At 39.4% G+C, this 19,176-nt stretch overlaps 2 protein-coding genes across 2 annotated transcripts; one reads left to right on the forward strand and one right to left on the reverse strand.

Annotated features, from left to right (window-relative positions):
• Window positions 1-3,020: 3,020 nt before the first annotated feature.
• LOC110710406 (F-box/FBD/LRR-repeat protein At5g22660-like) lies at window positions 3,021-5,816 on the forward strand. Its single transcript, XM_021888699.1, has one exon. The coding sequence runs from the start codon at window positions 3,264-3,266 to the stop codon at window positions 4,788-4,790; it is 1,527 nt and encodes a 508-aa protein (XP_021744391.1). The 5' UTR covers window positions 3,021-3,263; the 3' UTR covers window positions 4,791-5,816.
• Window positions 5,817-5,929: 113 nt separating this feature from the next.
• On the reverse strand, window positions 5,930-11,664 carry LOC110710389 (polyvinylalcohol dehydrogenase-like). Its single transcript, XM_021888680.1, has 4 exons — window positions 10,840-11,664; window positions 9,508-9,968; window positions 7,472-8,075; window positions 5,930-7,221 (listed from the first exon to the last, which is right to left on the reverse strand). Exons 1-4 carry the CDS (start codon window positions 10,954-10,956, stop codon window positions 6,754-6,756), a joined length of 1,650 nt encoding a protein of 549 aa, XP_021744372.1. The 5' UTR covers window positions 10,957-11,664; the 3' UTR covers window positions 5,930-6,753.
• Between the last annotated feature and the right edge of the window lie 7,512 nt (window positions 11,665-19,176).

Here is a 19,176-nt window from a genome sequence, read left to right on the forward strand (position 1 = left end):
GTTAATTCAGTGGGCGGGTTTGGTGGTTTTGGGGCAAGGTACGCCGGGAAGGGGAATGCCGGCGCGGGGAGGAGGGCTGGGCGCGATGGTTTGGGGCAGGGGATGCTTGGGCTTGCCGTTGGGAGAAGGCTACCGGAAATCCGGCTGGTGGTGGTGGTTGTCGTGGGTTGGGGTTGGGGATGATGTTTTTTGTTTAGTTTTTTTTTTTTTTTTTTTTAATTTTCAGCTAATCAAACGATGACATGTGTTACAAAAAAAGCCAAAAACAATTTTTTTTACCTCTTTAACCGATTATGGTCACTTGGGCCTATTTTGAGCGGATGACCCCCAAAGTTGGGATTTTATTTAATAATAATCCAAAATTGGGATTATTTAAAGCGAATACGTGAAAGTTGGAATTATTTTTACCAATTTTTCCTTTTTTTTTAAAAAAATAAAGTCTCAAAGGACAATATATATTTTATTAATTAAAGTCATACGGGCATACGGCATCTACAATTAACAATCAACGATAATGAAGAAAAATTAACAAAATCAAACAAAAATAAACCGATTTGATCTGTTTTGAGTATATTTTTCTGATTTGACCTTATTTATTTTACGATAAAGATTTGAATTATAATTTATTTATTTTTTTTGTAAGAAGTTCATTGAACGAAGAACAAATTACAACCTATAAGGGCTACTATCAACACACTAATTGGAAGAGAAACCCTTATGAACCTTAGTTGAGGCACCACGTCTAAACAAACACATAGGTATGGTGTCGTGATGAAGACTACCAATTGCATAACACCATTGACGTCGAAGCCGGGAATACCAAACTAACCGAAAAAACTCGAGATGGACCAAGTGAAGAAAACTGAATTTGCAAAAACCCAAAAGCAAATTCGAAAGGGAAATTGCATAGACTACCACGGCGAACCGGGTGGACATCCTTAAAAAAAAAAGAGAGAGAGAGAGAATTGATATCAAAGTTGAAGATTAAACGATTTCATTTTCATAAATATCAAGCATGTTGCCTGCTTTTACTTTTTTCAGGAGCTGTACATATATTTTTTAGCCCTCATAAAGTGAACAAGAAGTCTCATTTTACCATCGAGTTCAAACACAGTACATTTTTATGACTTGTTTAAAGTGATAGCCAAAGAAATCAATCAGGGTTCACTGAATGTTATAACTAAATCCAAAAATACCTTCACCCTTAAGATCAAATCGTCTCTTAGCGTGTTCTATACGACAGCTTGGGCGTTCATTCTCTACAGCCAAAAGAATGCACCATATTGTAGAAAAACGAACCGTTGAAATCACTCTACTCCTAGGGATGGCAAAGCGTAACTACACTTAGGAGTCTAGGAACACAATCAAAAGAGTAATACTCCATATTATTATTTGGAAAAATTCATGGGAATAATCCCACCTCTGGGCCGATCGTTTTTAATAATCCCACCTTTGGATTATTATTTAATACTCCAACCTTTACCCCCAATTCTTTTTTAATGGTCCTAATCGGTTATGTAACCTGTTATAACAGGTTACATGACACGTGGCGGCCTGTAATTGGTCAAATTTTTTAAAAAAAAAAAAAGAAAACAGTAAAAAAATACTCCCAGCCACCCCTGTTCCTCTTTCCCCTGCCCTTACCCTCTTTCTCACCTCCATGAATTCCGACATACTCCCAGCCACCTTCACCGCCCTTCCCGAATCACCATGTTGCCCTTCCCAACTTCCCTAGCCACCCCAACCACGACCACCCACCCTCATTCTTCACCTCCACCCGAAACTCAACCGCCCCTCTACTCAACCCCAACCACCGCTACATTTACCACCTTTCTACCCCACTCGAAACACCCGAAAACCACCTGTAATCGTAAACCGCTGCTTTACCACCTCTTTCTCATCTCTTTGCTAAGTGTTTCGGGTTTCTAGGGTTTCGATGTGGGTCGATTAATTGTTGTTGCTGGCTGATGGCGAGGTGGAGAAAGAGAGCAGCAGCAGGGGTTTGGAAGTGGCAGTAATGGGGCTGCTGCTGTCTTGAGGTTGTGCGTGAGAAGGTGTGGCTGATTGGTGGTTGTTTGTTGCAGGTTGGTGGCTGATTGGTTGCGCAGGGTGGAGGTGCATGGGCTGAGAGAGCACGTGCGGTTATGGTGGTGGTTCGAGATGGCTAGGTTCGAGGCGGGTGAATTCGCGAAGGGGGCTGGGGGTTCGTGGTGGTTGCGTTCGGGGTGGGGGGTTTAGGGTGGTGGTTATGGTGGGGATGGGGCTGGGTTGCGGATGGGGGTTTGGGGTGGTGGTAATGAAGGAGGTGGCTGGGTTGCCTTTTTTTTTGTTTTCTTTTTTTTTTTTTAATTTTGTTTTTATTTTAAAATTTTAGACAAATTGTATAGTGACAAGTGTATTTTAAACCAAAAAAAAAATATTTACCTCTTCAACCGGTCAATGGTCACCCGTGACCATTAAAAAAGAATTGGGGGTAAAGGTCGGATTATTAAATAATAATCCAAAGGTGGGATTATTCCCATGAATTTTTCCTCATTATTTTTACTACTCCCTCCATACCTTCTTATTTTTTTTTTACGTTTTGATTTATTTGGACTATTTTGGTCAATCAGGGCATTGACCGGTCTTGCTTCATTTCTTTGCTAGGGGTGAACATGGACTGGTTTGGTGCGGTTTAGAAAACAAATCATAAAAATACGGTTTGACATTGTTTTCAAACCAAACCGTATTTCATGTTAAACCAAACCAAACCAAGCCGCATTAAAACGGTTTGGTGCGGTTTGGTTTTACATTCCTTTGATTTATTATTATAAAATTAATTTTATTAATTTATAGTTGACAACTTAAAATGACGCAAAAAAAAAAAAAAAATCTAACATCTTACTAAAATAAATCACATACATCAATTAGATTAAATTTTTTTATAAATGAATATAATATTTTTTATGCATATAATGATTTATTATGGTTTGCAATTTGTTTCAATTTTTCAAGAAAATAAACCGAATGCGATTTTAAATTTCTATAAACTAAACTGTAAGTTTAAAACCGTAAATCAAACCAAACTACTAAATAAAGTTTGGAAAAATAAGGTTTGGTGTGATTCAAACCAAACTCTGAACACCCTTTTGCCTTGTTTTTTTGTTTTTTTTTTTTTTTTTTTTTAACCGGTACACCCTTTTTGCCTTCTTCTGTAACCCAAATAGCTAAAAAACAATACAGAGAGAGCAAGAGTGAAGAGTGAAGAGTGAGGAGTGAGATTCATGGAAAAATTGAGAATGGGGGATTGCAAAACCATGAAATATTATGTCAGAAAACGACCCAGAAGATCAAGTGAGGAAGAAGAAGACAGGTTGAGGTCACTTCCAGACGCCATTCTCACCGATATTCTCTCTCGCCTCTCAATTCATTCCGCCGCCACTACCTCCGTCTTATCCCACCGCTGGCGCCGCCTCTGGACCGGCGTCACCCGCGTTAATCTCAATGTTTACAGTCGATCAAAATCCACGGACAAAATCAGCTACATCCTACGCCAGCTTACTTGTCGGAAACTCCGCCACTTTGGTCTCACTCTCGAAGAGTGGTTCCATTCTCCTGCAATTAGTGTATCAGAAGCAGAATCATTGTTCTTCCAAGTTTGCAGCCGAAATGTGGAAAATATCAGTGTAAATGCTGGGTATGATGTTTCCTTTTCATTACCCGCTTTTCTGTTCAATTCTCAATCTTTGGTAACTTTGACAATACTGGGTTTGCTTGAATTGCCGAAAATTAAAGATTTGTGTGTTCATCTCCCTAATTTGAAGAAGCTTTCCTTAGACCAGCTTGATGATGTCCCTCTTTGTTTGGAGACTTTAATTAAGTCTTCCTCACTTTTGGAACATTTGGATTTAGTGTTCAATCTAGATATGTCTAGTCATGTTGTGAATATAATTGCTTCCAACTTGAAGTCGTTGTCTATAACAATGCTAGACAGTACTCGAGACACTAGAGTATATATCGATGCACCCAAATTGGTAAACCTTAAAATTGAAGATTGGAGTTCAATTTATTACTTTCTCCGGAATCCATCTACATTAGTCAAAGCGTGTATTGGATTGAATAGGGTTGACGGTTATTTTCTGGAATTAGAAGATGAAGAGGAGGATGAGCAGGGTTACGGCTCATTATCTGGACCACGAAAAGAATATATTTGCCAGATGACCAAGTTTGTTGGAGGATTGTCTAGTGTTAGCAAACTTGAGCTGAAGCTAGATAGTTGGACCAATAATTTGAGATATTTTAATTATGTGAATATGCCAATCTTCTCAAATTTAACCTGTCTTGAAACAAATTGCTTTAAGGATTTGCTGACTTCTTTAAATTGTTTTCCCAACTTAGAGCATCTTGAGGTCTGCTTAAAATTAAGTGATGATATAATGGAGAAAAGGAATTGGTGTGCACCGGATTCAGTTCCAGATTGTTTAGTAAGTAAGCTAAAGACTATACTAATAACGGGACTAAAGGGCATTGATGATGAACTCAGGCTTCTAGCATACATTCTGAGTAATGCAATTCTTTTGGAAAAGCTTCTTGTACAATTTTGTACAGTGGATGGGGCATATATTAAAAATGAACGTGAAAAAGCGTATGCAGTGTGGAAGGAATGTCAGTTTTGTAGGTCAATGTTAAACCTTCCAAGGAGCTCCTCGACGTGTGAGGTTGTGGTTTCTGGTACGTCTGTCACTGCATCAGGTAATGCTGTAGAAGGTAAATTCCTTACATGTCAAATATATTTGAGTGAATACACCTGACATATGCAATCTGTTTTCCAAATGCAACATTCTAGCATATGCGTTGCAGACTTGCAGGTATTGACTACTAAGTTCTGATTGATTTTTGGTTTATGTATAATTACATGTAGTTTTGATTTTGGCATAACAATGTTTCTAGAAAGGGAGGATATGTAGTTTTGGATATGTATCAAGCCAATCAAGGTATCGTAGCCTTGCAATGTATTTTACTCTTTTCTGTAAGGTTTATATGATATATTCAAGATCGTTTACTACTTTACTTCTCTTTATATGGTTATGCGGGGTAATTCATTTATTTGTTAATGCCTTAGTGTATGTAGTATGAACTCTGAAGTACATCTATAAATGTAATGAAATTTTCCAAAAGCTCACTGGTGTATCGATAGATTAAGAAGCTTAAATTCGAAAGTTGTTCTAAACTAATTTTAGGACTATCATTTTCCCATACATTAACATGTACGGCTGACTAATGAGAACAGGGTTCTTTGCAACTGGTGATCTATTTGTAAATACTAAATAGAAAAGTAAGGCAGAAGATCAAAGTAAGAAACTGTTAGATACATTTTTATCTGTATAGATATTTGACATTTTATATGGAGTAAAGATTACTAAGAAAAGTTGGGGTGGGATTTTTTTTTTTTTTTTTTTTTTTTTTATACATAAAGATTCCGAGGAGAGGACAGTGCAGAAGCTGTTTTTACTAGTGATGAGAGTTTAGGAATCCTGTATATTCCCTTTCTGTTTAGAATGCTAAAGCTAGGCAGCTTCTCTTTGTGCTTAAACAGTCAAATCAGATCTTTGCACTACCCTAGTCATCTAATTGGCAAGTGAAACTTGCCTTCTTTTTACTTCATTTTTTATTTTTCTATTTGTGTATGTTAAGACTATCTCTAATTGTGAGACTTTAAGGAGGTTTTTTTTAAGAGAGAGTGACTATTTTTTGCAAAGAATACCAATAAGTTGGTATCTAAACTTAGCAACTCCAAAAGAAAGTTGCTAAGTTTAGATACCCAACTTTGAGTCTCATTTGACAAAAAGTGTGGACCCTTTATTAATATTATAATATATTTGTAATTTATTTAAGTTATATTTTATTTATTTTTTTGAAAAACTTATAATATGGATTTGGTGGCCATAAATTGAAAGTGACATTAGTATACTTTAGAGAGTCTTACCATTGGAAAATTAGACTTCACATGAGTTGCTAATTTGAGAAGTGAATTGGGTATCACCATTGGAGGTAAAAAACAACAACTCATTTTGTATTTCAATACTCAAAGTTGAGTCTCACCAATAAAAATGGTCTAAATACAATGTAGAATAGTCAACGGATATTAAAAGAAGGTTCTACGAATAATATATGACCTTGATACAACACATCTTAAGAAAACTGTTCAGTCTACTTCCTTGTGGAAACTAAATTGCAGGTGAAGAAGTTAGGTATATACAGCAGAAAAATGTCAAGTTATTCTAAGTATTAAGCTTTGCTAAGCACATTATTGCACATCTGCACAGGTATTGGCTTCTAAGTTTTTTTTGGTTATTTTTTTTTTTTAAAATGTATACATATAATTTTGTTTGGGCTTAGCAATGCTTCCTCTGTAAGAGTTATCGAGCCACTATGGAATTCAACGGTTCAACTTATAAATCTACACAAGCAGCAAACACTAGGAACAGTTATACTTGGAAAACGGGGTTGATCTCATCTAAGTTGGAAGTTAAATTAAATTAGTAAACAATCTGAGCTTATTGTACTGTTGTGTACATGTCATGTTATTCCTGATGCTATCAATAAGCAGGTATGGCAAGATAATCCATGTATTGTGTACGTACATACAGAGGCAACAGAGCAACATATATGACTATTATTATAGCAACATCCATTTGTTAGTTGTATGCTTTATATTATGTTGATATTATTACATGACAATGTTTTACAATGTAAGTCCAACTTTGAATTATATTAATCTTTGTCCACACAAAAACAAAACAATGATTTTCCTGTGCTAAAAGCAGGATTAAAGTACCCTAACCCTACTTTATATCCATGACCAAAGTAAATGCACCCATCACTCACTGATACACCCCCATAAATTGTAGCTCCAGTATCATATGACCATAAAATATTACCAACCTTTGCATCAATGGCATAAATAGGTCCTGTTACATTATTGGTTGATCCCGCGAAAACAACCCCATTAGCCACCGTAACAGGGCCTTGTGCGGAGGCATTGCTAGGGTTCCCTAAAGACCATAACACCTTACCAGTTGGAGCTTCCATTGCCACCCATCCACCTGCAGTAGTGTTTTTGTTAGAAGGTCTAAGGACGAAATTCTGTTGATCGGTGTTGGCTATGTTGGTGTATACTCTTTTTCCATCCGTCGCTGATCCCCAAATACCACCTCCTCCCAAACCTCCTGGTCCAGCTTCCTACATTATTTTAACCGAAACATATGTTAGTACACAACTTCGACAATCAATATCTTAGTATAGTAGTAAAATAAACACATAAAAACAAAGTTGATGATATGAAAATGTGTATTGTGACTAATCCAATAACATTTTACTTAATAAAAATCACATTTTCACATAATTAGTAATCTTACTCCGGGTTAGTATATGAATAATGCAAAAGTCAAAATGATGCACTTAAAAAAATCACATAGTAGAGTAATCATACCGTACTCCAAACAAGGTCTCCAGTATCCCTATCGAGAGCCCAAGTGAAGCCGCTTTTTTGAGTAGCAACTGCAATATCCCTCCTAGTAGAGTTAATATTAACAGTAAGTAACATTGGTGCCTCAGCAAAATCAGCATCAGGGTTAGGCCCTGGAGGACAATCAGGACTACTCGAGATATTATGGCAAGCAAAGAACCAAACATCATATCCACCTATTTGATGATACCATTTTATGTTTCCTGTGTCTAATTCCAAGGCCAAAAATGAATTAGAGTGATTTTCAGGCTCTACACACGACGTCGTGTTTGTAGGGAATGTTTGGTTGTTTTCCCTTTCCGAGCAATCTCTAATTCGTTGAGGGGCGGAGTAGAGGTTCCCGGTGGCTATGTACACAAGTTTCCTTGGTGCGTCGATGGGTGGACTACTTCCCCAAATTGCTGCCCCAGCATACTCCCCTCGTTGTCCATTGTTGTTAGGCAACATGTACGTTTTCCAGAGTATTACACCAGTTTTAGCGTCTATTTTCACAAAGCTACCACGAAAATGACAACATTCTTCTATGCTTCTTTCTTCTTCTAGTGATGATACTCCCACGTAGAAGGCCCTGAAATGGAGTAAAATTTTGGATTTAAGGAATCGATTCATTGCCTCTAACTATCACTATTACAATTATACCCTACTCCCCTTACAAGTTACCACTTATTTGCTCCCCCATGTTTATTTAAGGGCACTATTTGATCACATGCACCACTTTAACCAACGCATAATTTAAGGGCACTATTCGATTACATGCACCACTTAGATATACCTTTCATCATGCTCCCCCATGTTTATTTAAGGGCACTATCATCATGCTCACTCATGTTAGTTTTGTCTTACACATAACGATGTCAGTGCGGCGGGTCAAGTAGAATCCCCGCCCCATCCTCGCCCCAATGGGTCTCGGTTTGGCGGTTGGTGGGGCGGGGATAGATGGGGATGAACCGCCCCACTTCATACCCGCCCCACTTCGTACCCACCCCATCCCCACCCCATACCCACATCTATTTAATTTTGAAAAACAAAATTATATACTTATATAATATTTTATAAAAAATATTATGTAAAATAAAATAGTAAATATAATACTTTGTAATACACTTATATTATAAACAAGAAAACGTGTAATATAGGCATTGAATTTTTTCTTTTTAAAATAAAATAAAATTGTATTCTATATTAATTATGTATGATTGTGTATGTGTGAAGCGAGGATTAGGCGGGGCTTGGGTGGCGATTAGGTGGTGGTGGATATCCAAGTGGGGTTGGGGCGGGGATGGTTTTGAAATTGAACCCGCCGGGGCGGGGATGTGGACGAATTTTGGACCCGTCGCGGGGGTGGGGATGGGGATGAAAATTTTAGATGGGGATGAGAAAGCCAACATCCGCTCCGACCCGCCCATTAACATCCCTACTTACACATAAGCTAGATTTTATATATATATATATATATATATATATATATATATATATATATATATATATATATATATATATATATATATATATATATATATATATATATAGTCATGTAGTACCTTGTTAAAATCGTCTCAATGCATAATTTCTAAATCACTTTTTATAATCTATGCTTATAGATAACTAAAGATAGCATTAGTCAAAATTATACATTGACAAATGTGTTGGTCAAACAAGGGCACTTTAACAAAAAAAACATAGGGAGCAATATATATATGTGATGGTCAAAGTAAAGTGGATAAATAATGTCAAAAGTAAAAATAAACAAAATAAATATACGAGAGGTATTTAGGGCCTGCTGCTCACCCATTTTTCACTATTTAAGGTTCAACAAGTTTAGTTAAATTTAAATTATAAGTTTAGTTAAGGAAAAATAAGTTATGATAAAGGCTACTCAAATTGAAATTATAACATTGATAGATTTTAACAAGGTCTAATAATAAGTTTAGATAAGAAAAACTAAATTCAAATAAGTGATAATTAGGTGAACTGAACACACCCTTATTTTAACGAAATACCTGTTGTAATATGTCCCAGACATGGTAATAAGACTATCATTATGAGCATCCAATTTAGTCATCCAAACCAGTGAACCATCATTGATTCTTAGACCAAGCACACAAGACGGTCCATAAAGGCCAACAATAAGTAAACCTAAGTCCGGAGCCACCGTAGGCGTTGCCCGAGCCACGGTCACATTCACATTAACAACTAAGCCCGTCGAAGGGATACCAGTGAGCCCTTGAATGAACTGCTTCCACACTAGGGAACCACTAGAAGCCTTAACTGCATATACATAGCCATCCCAACTAGGAAAGTATAGAATTCCATTATATATTGCTGGTGTTGCTGTTATATCATTTTGAGCCTCAAATTTCCACTTTAGTTTCATATTTTGAACAGTTTTTGGACTAATCTTGGTCTCTTTTGAGGCATATCTCATATTTTGTAGGTCACCTCCATGATTTGGCCAATTTTCCTATCATAATCAAGAATTAGTAAGCTTGATGATATGATTATGTTAGTATAGGAAGAATAATGTCATGATACATACGCTCTTTGCCCTTTAATCTTCTCCTCATCTTAGAAAATAATATTTCAATTTTAATTAGAAAAAAAAAAAGAAAAAAAAAAATAGTCTATATACTGAATCAAAAAGTTTAGTTATTTGAATATCTTAAAGATCGATGATCAATTAACAAATACAACAAAAAGAAATAGTACAAACAAGTGTTGATCAAAAGATTAAGTTATAATTAAGTGAAAATCTATCAATATATCAAAGTTCTGAAATTTTACTAATTAGCAACTATCATATCCCATATTAAAATAATCAAATTTGTGCATGGACAATCGTGAAAGTCGAATGGATGCAACTATCTTCTTCCCCAACCCATCACTCGCCAAACCTTCAACCATCCCAGCATAATTGAGCAGATAGTTAAGGGACAAATCTCGACCAATTCACGTTTATCTCTAAGTAAAGGGGGTGATGTAGTAGTAATGTACACCTAAAATAACAAAACCGCTCGTAGTTTTTGCAAACTCTTCTAATATTGTTGGTGTATATAAATTTAATATTTAAAGTATGCAATGGGTGCATATAAATCTAGTTATAACCTGAATTCAGCACATTTAACTAAGAAATATCCAAAACACGTAGTTATATTGGCACAAATACAAGAAAATACCTTATTTTCACCCTTCACCACTCCAAATTTTGTTTTTGTTTCTTATCTAGTTTTCACTTTTTCTAACAGAAATAGTAAATTAAGTTTTAGGCAACATATATAGAATAAATAAAGAAAAAAAATATAAAAAGTAATAGAAGAAAATTAGTTAGAACTTACAAGGGAAGAATTTACAGTGACAAGAATCCATAAAAACGCAATAGGCAGGAGGAGGATAGAAGAATTGCTTAATCGTCTTGCCATTTTCAAATCAAAGAAGTTAAATAATGAAATCATATGGAATTAATTAGATAATGTCCCTGCCTCAATTTTATACTAAATATGAAATAAAGATCAAACTAAATTTTAATTACTACGTTAAGTACTTTGACTACTACCATTACGTATTATTTTAAGCTAGCTTCCTTCGAATAATCATTGCGTATTTCGTAATCAACCATTTAATTGACTTTTGGACGGTTGTGACTTGCAAAGATCAAGCATCATATATAAAACATAAAATGTGCTGATTACGCCAAAAATATATGAACAACGTGTTGATGTTTGACACTAGATTAGACTAATATCATAAGGTCTTTTTTTTTTCTTTTTTCTTTTTTTTTTGAAGATTGATATCATAAGCTTACTGGCTTATTAGTTGAATTTGCATGGGGAATGAGGATGGGGGTTCGATTCCTGACAGCCCCCCATTCCTTTGATAGGGTGGGGGCCTCTTCATAGTTTACCGTTTAAATAAAGGAAAAATTGCATTTATTAATCCCAACTTTGCACGATTTTATTTTATTAATCCCAACTTTGGAATATTGTGCAATAATCCCAACTTTGAGGTGTGTTTTCATTCTTCGGTCCGGATTACCTGTTACTTGAAGAAAGGGTTAAAAAAAATTTAAAACTATTTATTTGACACGTGTTGCATGCTAATTGGTTTATCAAAATAAAAATAAATTAATTAAAATAAAATTAAAAAAAAAACCCAAAGACCCATTTTCTGTTTTTTTTTTTAAAAAAAAAATAATTTTCTGTTTTTTTTTTTAAAAAAAAAATAATTTTCTGTTTTTCTAAAAGACCCATTTTCCGTTTTTTTTTTTTAAAAAAAATAATAATTTTTGTTATGAAAATATTAAATGTGGATGACTATTATCCCATGTATTATCTAGAATATTCTAGAGTTGGGTATTTGATTTTATCCGATGATGGAACCCTAGATAATATACATGTATATATATCCCCACTCTATGGAATAATAAACTGATCTATTCTCTCTCCATCTCTCATATTTTCTCCTTATTTTTATAACACGTTATCAGCACCATTGCTCTAGATTGATTTCAATATCAATTGAAGCATCTCAAACAACAATCAAAGTAACTACCAACATACTCTCAAATTTTTCCCCAATACTGCTACCTCTTGATTTCACGAACACCAACCAGAAAAGTAATTTCCTAAACCCCTCTGCCGAAACCACCGTTGCTCTGCTGATACCACCGATTCTTGTTCGTTGGGCTTGTTTGTACTCGTTCTTGCACTCTAATTTTAAGGGAGTTGACTTTCATAACTTATAATGATTAAATTAGTTGCTTGAATCTTAGTTTAATTGGGTCATGGTTTTAATTGATATAATTGGTGTTTTGTGAAGTATAGAACGGTTTCGAGGAGTAATATAGAGTGAGTTGTTGCCTGCAATTTGTGTGAAAATAGCATTGGATTATTACTCTGATTATCACTTTAAATATCATGCTAGGAGTTCATGTCATGTAATGTATTTTCAATTATTTATTTTGAACTATGAGTAGTGATTAATAGTAAAAAAAAAATAATAATAATAATATTAATGGAGAATGGAGTAATTAAGTTTGAAATGTTTTACATGGATTCATTGTAATATTTACTCTTTTTAAATAATAAAATTAAATTTAGGATTTTGTTTGTGTTCTTATTGATAAGTAAGAATTAGTCAATAATTAGTTATCTAGTTCCGGGCTATTGTCTTCTATGAACCAATTTGTTGATTGATGACTGATGTTAGCTATGTTATCATTAGCAACTCTAAGTGTTGATGATTGTGGAAAATTGTTGACATTGTAATTAGTAGAAGCACAATCTATTATAACATGCTTCTGTGTATTTGTGAGTTTAGCCAATCTTATTTTCATCACAATTAAAATAAAATAAAATAAAAACTTAGGGAAAAGCTTAATAGATAAGAGAGATCACCGAAAAGATCAAGAAGATTAAAGGCTAAAGTAGTTGAACTAAATACTAGTCTTAGCTTCTGCAAGTTGATTGATGAAGTTCCTAATTTATAATATTCTTAATAAACTCTCTTTTTGTTTTTAATAATATGGACTGCCAATATTTATATATATGTTATAATTTCATCTTAGTTCCTAATTTATAATATTGTTTTATATATCAGTGAATCATGTCAAACCTTGCAAAACTCGAATTTGTTGCTCTTGATATTACTGGAAACAATTATCTGTCTTGGGTGTTAGATGCTGAAATACACTTAGATGCAAAGGGACTTGGTGATACTTGTTTCGGGGTTTTCTGATGTCCTGCGGGAGAGTTACAATTCCGAGACTGGAACCGGACGCCTGTACCTGCAAAACAAACGGATGCTCCGGATGATTGGAGATCCGCCTCCGACGGTCAAGTTAGTACTTGATTAAGGAGTAATTAATGCGGAAATTAAAGTGATTGGGTCTCTCTAGGTGAGAGAATTTAATGTGTGTAATCTGCGTAATCTCCCTTAATGAGGATTAAGGGAGGTATTTATAACCTCGGGAAACGTGCCAATCTAGGTTTAGGTTAACCTTGGGCTGATTGGGCTTCCCACGGAAGTTGGGCCTAGGTGACCGGTTATCCCAGGTGTCATGGGAAGGACACGTGTCGTGTCGTAATTGGTCCATAGTGGACGGATCATTGCTTGACACGTGGCAGGCTCCTATTGGCCCATGTGACGGACACATGGCGGAACCTGATTGGTCCACTTGTCATATGGTGATTGGTGGGGAAAATCCCCTAATCATTTGCCCCTCATAGGTGGCACGTGACTGGTCACGTGTTACCTGTGACAGGTATCGCCCTGTAACAGGCGACGGCCTGCTACAGGTGTCACTCGGCGAGAGGCCGAGAGATTCTCCCGCCAAAATTTTGAATTCTGGAAGTGACCCTTCGCCTTCTCACTTCGCCTATATAAAGGAGTGTTGACTTCGGTCATTTTCACACTTGAAAACTTTGTGAGAGAACATTCGGACCCCTGAACTTGCTCTGACATTTTGGACCCTTTCTGCCTACCGCCTGCTCTGACAAGCCGACTGCAAAGGATTTTCAAAACTTCATCAATCGTCACTCGTTCAGGTAACCGTCGGTTCTCTTACTCTTAATTTTCTCTTTACTTTATTCTTTTTTGAAATGGCACCACGGAAGCACACGACACGACCTAGGTTAGTGATCAGCCGCTCACCGGGGACGACTGAATCTAGGACTAGGAGTGCCGCCTGCCCTTTTCTGGACCCATCTTTGCCCTTTATACAAAGTCCGACTGTATCTGTGTCTATGCAGAGCATGATGGCCAGAACAAAAAAGACTGCCAGGATCTCAAACTCAGACGGCTCCTCCCACAGGGTGCCGATTAGTGAAACATCTGACCAGGCGCCAGATGTGGAAGTGAAACAAAGCGGCTTGAAAGCCGGCAGTTCTGAGGGAGGAGTCAAAGTGACCCCTTCCCATTTTACAGTTGACAATTCTACATTCTCTCCTGCTCCTTTTAAAGGAGAGGAGGCGGGCCCCTCCGGGAGAGGGGAGGAGTCGTCCTCTTCGGACTCGTCAGAGGACGATTCCGAGTCTAGTTCTTCTGGCCATGCTTCTCTGGACACAGAAGAGAAAAACAGTCGCCTACAAGAGGCGAGGCTTTCTCACGCAGTTGAGAAGGGGGACGATTGGGCGGAGCCATCCGCCTCTCACCGAGAGCAAAATACCCCCTACTACTGCACGATACCTCGGGGCCGGATCACAGCCATGCAAGAGAAAGTGGAGAGCTTTATCGCAAACCACACAATGGGCCCCGGCTTTTTAGTGTTCGTGCCGGATCCAGAAGACACAGTCGTCTGGCCGGCTGGTACCAGTTATGATGGCGCCTGCTTTGGCTGCTACGAGGCGGCCATCAAGGCTGGGCTGCGCTTCCCACTACATCCGGCTGTTCAGCGGATCTTGGATGGGTATGAGTTGGGGTTATGGCAGTTAGCCCCGAACTCCTGGGTCAACGTACTCGGCTATGTGGCCGGGTGCGAACTGCACGGGGTGGAGCCGAACTTCGAGGCTTTCGCCCACATGAACTACCTCAGCCGGACCCCTAAGGCAGGCGGTACCGGCTGGTATCAATTGACGAGCCACAGGGGCTACCTCATGACGAGAGGTAAAGCAAACAAATGGAAGGACTGACGGAGCACCTTCCTTATCATTGAGAGTTCAGACACAGAGCTGAACAAGCGCTTCAACAGGTGGAACAGGAATCCTCCCCTTCTTGCAGGCGGCCGCAGCATGCCGCCTGTTCCCCCCAAGGCTAAGAAAGAGATCCTAGATAAAGGACTCTTCAAAGTAGAGTCGAAGGTGAACCCTACTTCAGGGGTACGAGAGCAAGTACCCCTGCACTGCGTCCCGAGCTTCAAATGGCTCTACGACGAGTACTTTTTGGCCGCCTGTGGCCTCAGCAGTCGGTGCTCAAGAGGTAGCCGGCCTGTCGAATACTCTGTTGTTCCATGCATTTCTTGTTATGACTTTTATTAACTTTGCCATTTGTTTTTGCAGCGGACGCCATGAGCAAAATTACCGCCTCCAAGACTGCGGCGGCCATGTTGCGGGCCTCCATCATGCAACAGTCTTCAACCGACTCCCCCAACAAGGGGGCACCCTTGGTGGGCTTCGAACCTTTCACCCTCTTTTTGGAGTTGTGTTTATGCATATACTGACTCTTTTCTTCTTTTTTAGACGGGCGCTCCAAGAGCTTCTTCTTCCCAACAGCCGGACCCCAAGGCCCGGAGGACGACTGTTGCGAGCTCTCCTGGTTCTGCCAGGAAACATGTGGCGGCTGAGAAACAGCCGGCCACTTCTTCTAAAACTCCAGCTGGGCCACCTAGAAGTATGAAATTATCCTTGTAAATTTTAGACTTGCTCCCTTCTTTACTAGGTCTAATCCGTTTGTTTATGCTTGATGCAGCCGGCCCTCAGGAGCCTGACTTGGTCGAGGTGGCCAAGTCTATGATCAAGGCCGTTCCTCCAGCTGAAAGGAAGGCGGTCAGGGGTGTCGGCACCCTTGACCTAGACGGGATTGCAGGGGTCCTTGCTGAGGTATACTTAGCATATTTTTGAGTATTTGAATTCCACGACGCCTGTTTTCTTTTTTGTTTGGAAACTGACGCCTGTTCCCCTTTTTACTTAGGCCCTGCTCCGAGTGAACGGCCTTCGCAAGCCGCTTGACCGGAAGAACAAAGAGGTAAAGGCTGCAAAAGCTATGGCCGCCTCTGACTGTGATAAGGCAATGTTTCAAATTGCCCAAAATGAAGTTATGACCATTGATATTCTTTATTATCAGGCGCAGGCTACCGCCGCTATCCGGGCTCAGTTAGAGGCGGCCCAGAAGAGGAATAGCGAGCTGGAGGCGACCATCAACAACCTCAAGGCCGAGCTGAGACCTCTTCGCCAAAAGATGTCCTCATACGAAACCTTGGAGAAATCCTTGGCGAGCGTAAAGGTACGCCTGGTGACCCAGGAGAAGAGTCTTACTCAGGAGCTCTCGGAAAAGGCCGAGCAAGAAAAGAAAGAGCTGGTCCGGGAGATGATGGAAGACTCTGCTCAAATCCAGCGCATGACTTGGGGCCGCCTCTTCCCCAATGCCGACTTTGCCTCATGGGAAAAAACGTACCGCCAGTGTTCTGATAGATATAATCAAGAGATCCTGGCGGCTGCTGAGGAAGAGGCGTTGGAGGAGGAGGAGCAGCCGGTAGTGGCGCTTGTGCCGCTTGGGGGTAATGCATCAAAGAAGGATGCAGCTGAAGCCGAGTCCAGCAAGAAGAGTGCTGACCAGGCGGCAGCTGCTAATATTGAAGATCTGCCCCCTTCTTAAGCTTTATGTCTTCTTTCCACGGCCTGCGTGCCGTTTGTTTGTATTTACCCGGCCAGGGGGCCGGGGCTCTGAATATTTTGCCGGTCTTTAATGACCGGCTTCTTTTTAATGAATTTTTTTGTTTTGCTTCAAATTTGTTTAAGTATTGAATATTCTGATATCCAATTGTACACTATACCGACTGTTTTACATGGCCGATAGTTGCAGACAGGTACGGATAGTTAGTCACGCCGCCTATGCCCCTGGACGACTGGTTGTCTGTTTCCAGGCTAGACGATCAGTCGGCCATTTATCCAATCGGTATTCGAACCATTTTAAAGACTGGATCCCCTTTAGGCAGGCGGTCCTGTCATTTGTAAAATTAACCAAGTAGGAAAGTTGTTTCCTACTTGTCATGCTTTTAGGCTAGAGACTTTAGGCCGTCTAGGCCGACTGTTTCCCGCCATATTTAATCTAGTGTGAACAGGTGCTGTATGACACCTTTTTAGTTTCATACTAAAATTTTTAAGGAGTGACCAAGTAAACATGATTGTTACCTAGTCGCCAAGTAACTGAGTAGTAGAGGTATCAAGCGGTGGGTACCGGTTGTTCCCCTTTATTCGCCAATGTTTGTTGGCTTTTAACTCATAGGTTGTTAACCTAGCAGGAGTAGTGGTTGAGAGCCCCTGTTTGCTAAAAACAGGCGGACGACTCATACCTTTTAGGCTCCATACTAAGTTTGAGAGAGTGACTATGAGTTAACTTTGGTGTTACTCAGTCGCCGTCACTCCTGCTTGAGTAGTAAAGGTACCAGGCGGCGGAGGCCGGCTGAACCTTTTGATTCGCCAATGTTTGTTGGCTATTAACTCAAGAGGTACCCCCTGCATTTATCCCAAGTAATACAGGCGGTCATCTGACTCAGATGCCAACTGCTACCACTAGTTTGGTTAGTGATAGAGTTATCCTTGTCTCAAAAACGGCTACGTGGTTTCCCTTGGGGACAGTCGTATAGGTGCCGTGTAATTAGTTTATAGAGCAATGTTCCACCCAAAAGGGAGCTGCTCTCTGCGACGAATTTCATCCGGAGGGATGCCGCCGGACGCCTGCTATGATGTTGGGACAGGTCGTATTAGTTTAAAGATTGGATCAGTTGGCTTGGCGCCTGGACTGATCATTCGACTTGTGGAATTGGTTAGTTCTTGGTGAACGTAGGTGCTAAGTAAGAGGAGGGTAGCCGATAAGAATAAAAATTAAACATGGAGAGTAGCCGACTGTTTGTCAGTAGGCATGCCCCTCTTAAGTAAAAATGAAAACTGAGTATGGAGAGTAGCCGACTGTTTGTTAGTAGGCGTGCCCCTCTTAGTACAAAATTGAATATTAAGTATGCAAACTTTTATTAAGTAGCCCTTGACTATTTATATCATTCAAAAGAAATATTTCTTAAGATTATCTGCATTCCAAGTTCGAGGCAACGGTTGGCCGTCTGGTGTTTCCAGACGGTAGGTACCGTCCCTGACCTCTTCACAGATTCGGTAGGGTCCTTCCCAGTTGGGAGTTAGTTTGCCAGACTCATTAGCCCTTCCAACTGCTTCCATTTTTCTAAGTACAAAGTCCCCCACTTTGAGTGGACGCCTGTGTACTTTTTTGTTGTATGATCTAGTCATTCTCAGGCGGTAAATTTCATGGCGCAAGACAGCATTGCCCCTCCTTTCAGGAAGTGAGTCTAATGCCAGGCGCATGGCTTCCCAGTTTGCCTCTTCGTCATATAGCATTACTCGAAGAGTCGGCTCGTAGTGTTCTATTGGAAGAACAGCTTCCGCACCATAAGTTAGGAGGAATGGAGTTTCTCCAGTCGCCCCTTTTTCAGTCGTCCTAATGGCCCAGAGAACATGTGGTAATTCATCCGCCCATAGGCCGCCTGCTCGTTCAATCTTTTTCTTGAGACCGTCTGAGATGATTTTATTAAAGGCTTCTACCTGGCCGTTTGCTTGTGGACGGCCGACAGATGCAAAGTAGTGTGCAATTCCTTGGTCACCCAACCAGCTTTTGAGAACAGGCGTCTCAAATTGGGGACCATTATCAAAAACCATAGACATGGGAACCCTGAACCGAGTGATGACATTTTTCCAAATGAATGAAATTACATCCTTCGTCTTGATTCCCTTTACAGCCTCCGCCTCTACCCATTTAGTGAAGTAGTCGACGGCAACAAGTATGTACCTCCTTCCGCCTGTAGCAGGCGTATATGGACCCAGAATATCCATGCCCCACTTAGCAAACGGTAGTGGGCTATGAATGGTAGTGAGGTCAGTAGCCGGACGGTGAATTAGCTTGCCAAACCTTTGGCACTTGTCACATTTTTTTCACCATCTCCATTGCATCTGCTT

Source organism: Chenopodium quinoa, unplaced genomic scaffold (genome assembly GCF_001683475.1).
Source record: "Chenopodium quinoa cultivar QQ74 unplaced genomic scaffold, ASM168347v1, whole genome shotgun sequence".
Classification (NCBI taxonomy): Eukaryota; Viridiplantae; Streptophyta; class Magnoliopsida; order Caryophyllales; family Amaranthaceae; genus Chenopodium; species Chenopodium quinoa.

Bases quoted from the DNA above. Each gene is read 5' to 3' on its own strand.
- LOC110710406 (XM_021888699.1), top strand. From the start codon at position 3,264: ATGGAAAAATTGAGAATGGGGGATTGCAAAACCATGAAATATTATGTC.
- LOC110710389 (XM_021888680.1), bottom strand. From the start codon at position 10,956: ATGATTTCATTATTTAACTTCTTTGATTTGAAAATGGCAAGACGATTA. The intron at 9,969-10,839 runs GTAAGTTCTAAC...TGATTATGATAG, and splicing joins TCACTGTAAATTCTTCCCTT to GAAAATTGGCCAAATCATGG. The intron at 8,076-9,507 runs GTATTTCGTTAA...ACTCCATTTCAG, and splicing joins TCTGGGACATATTACAACAG to GGCCTTCTACGTGGGAGTAT.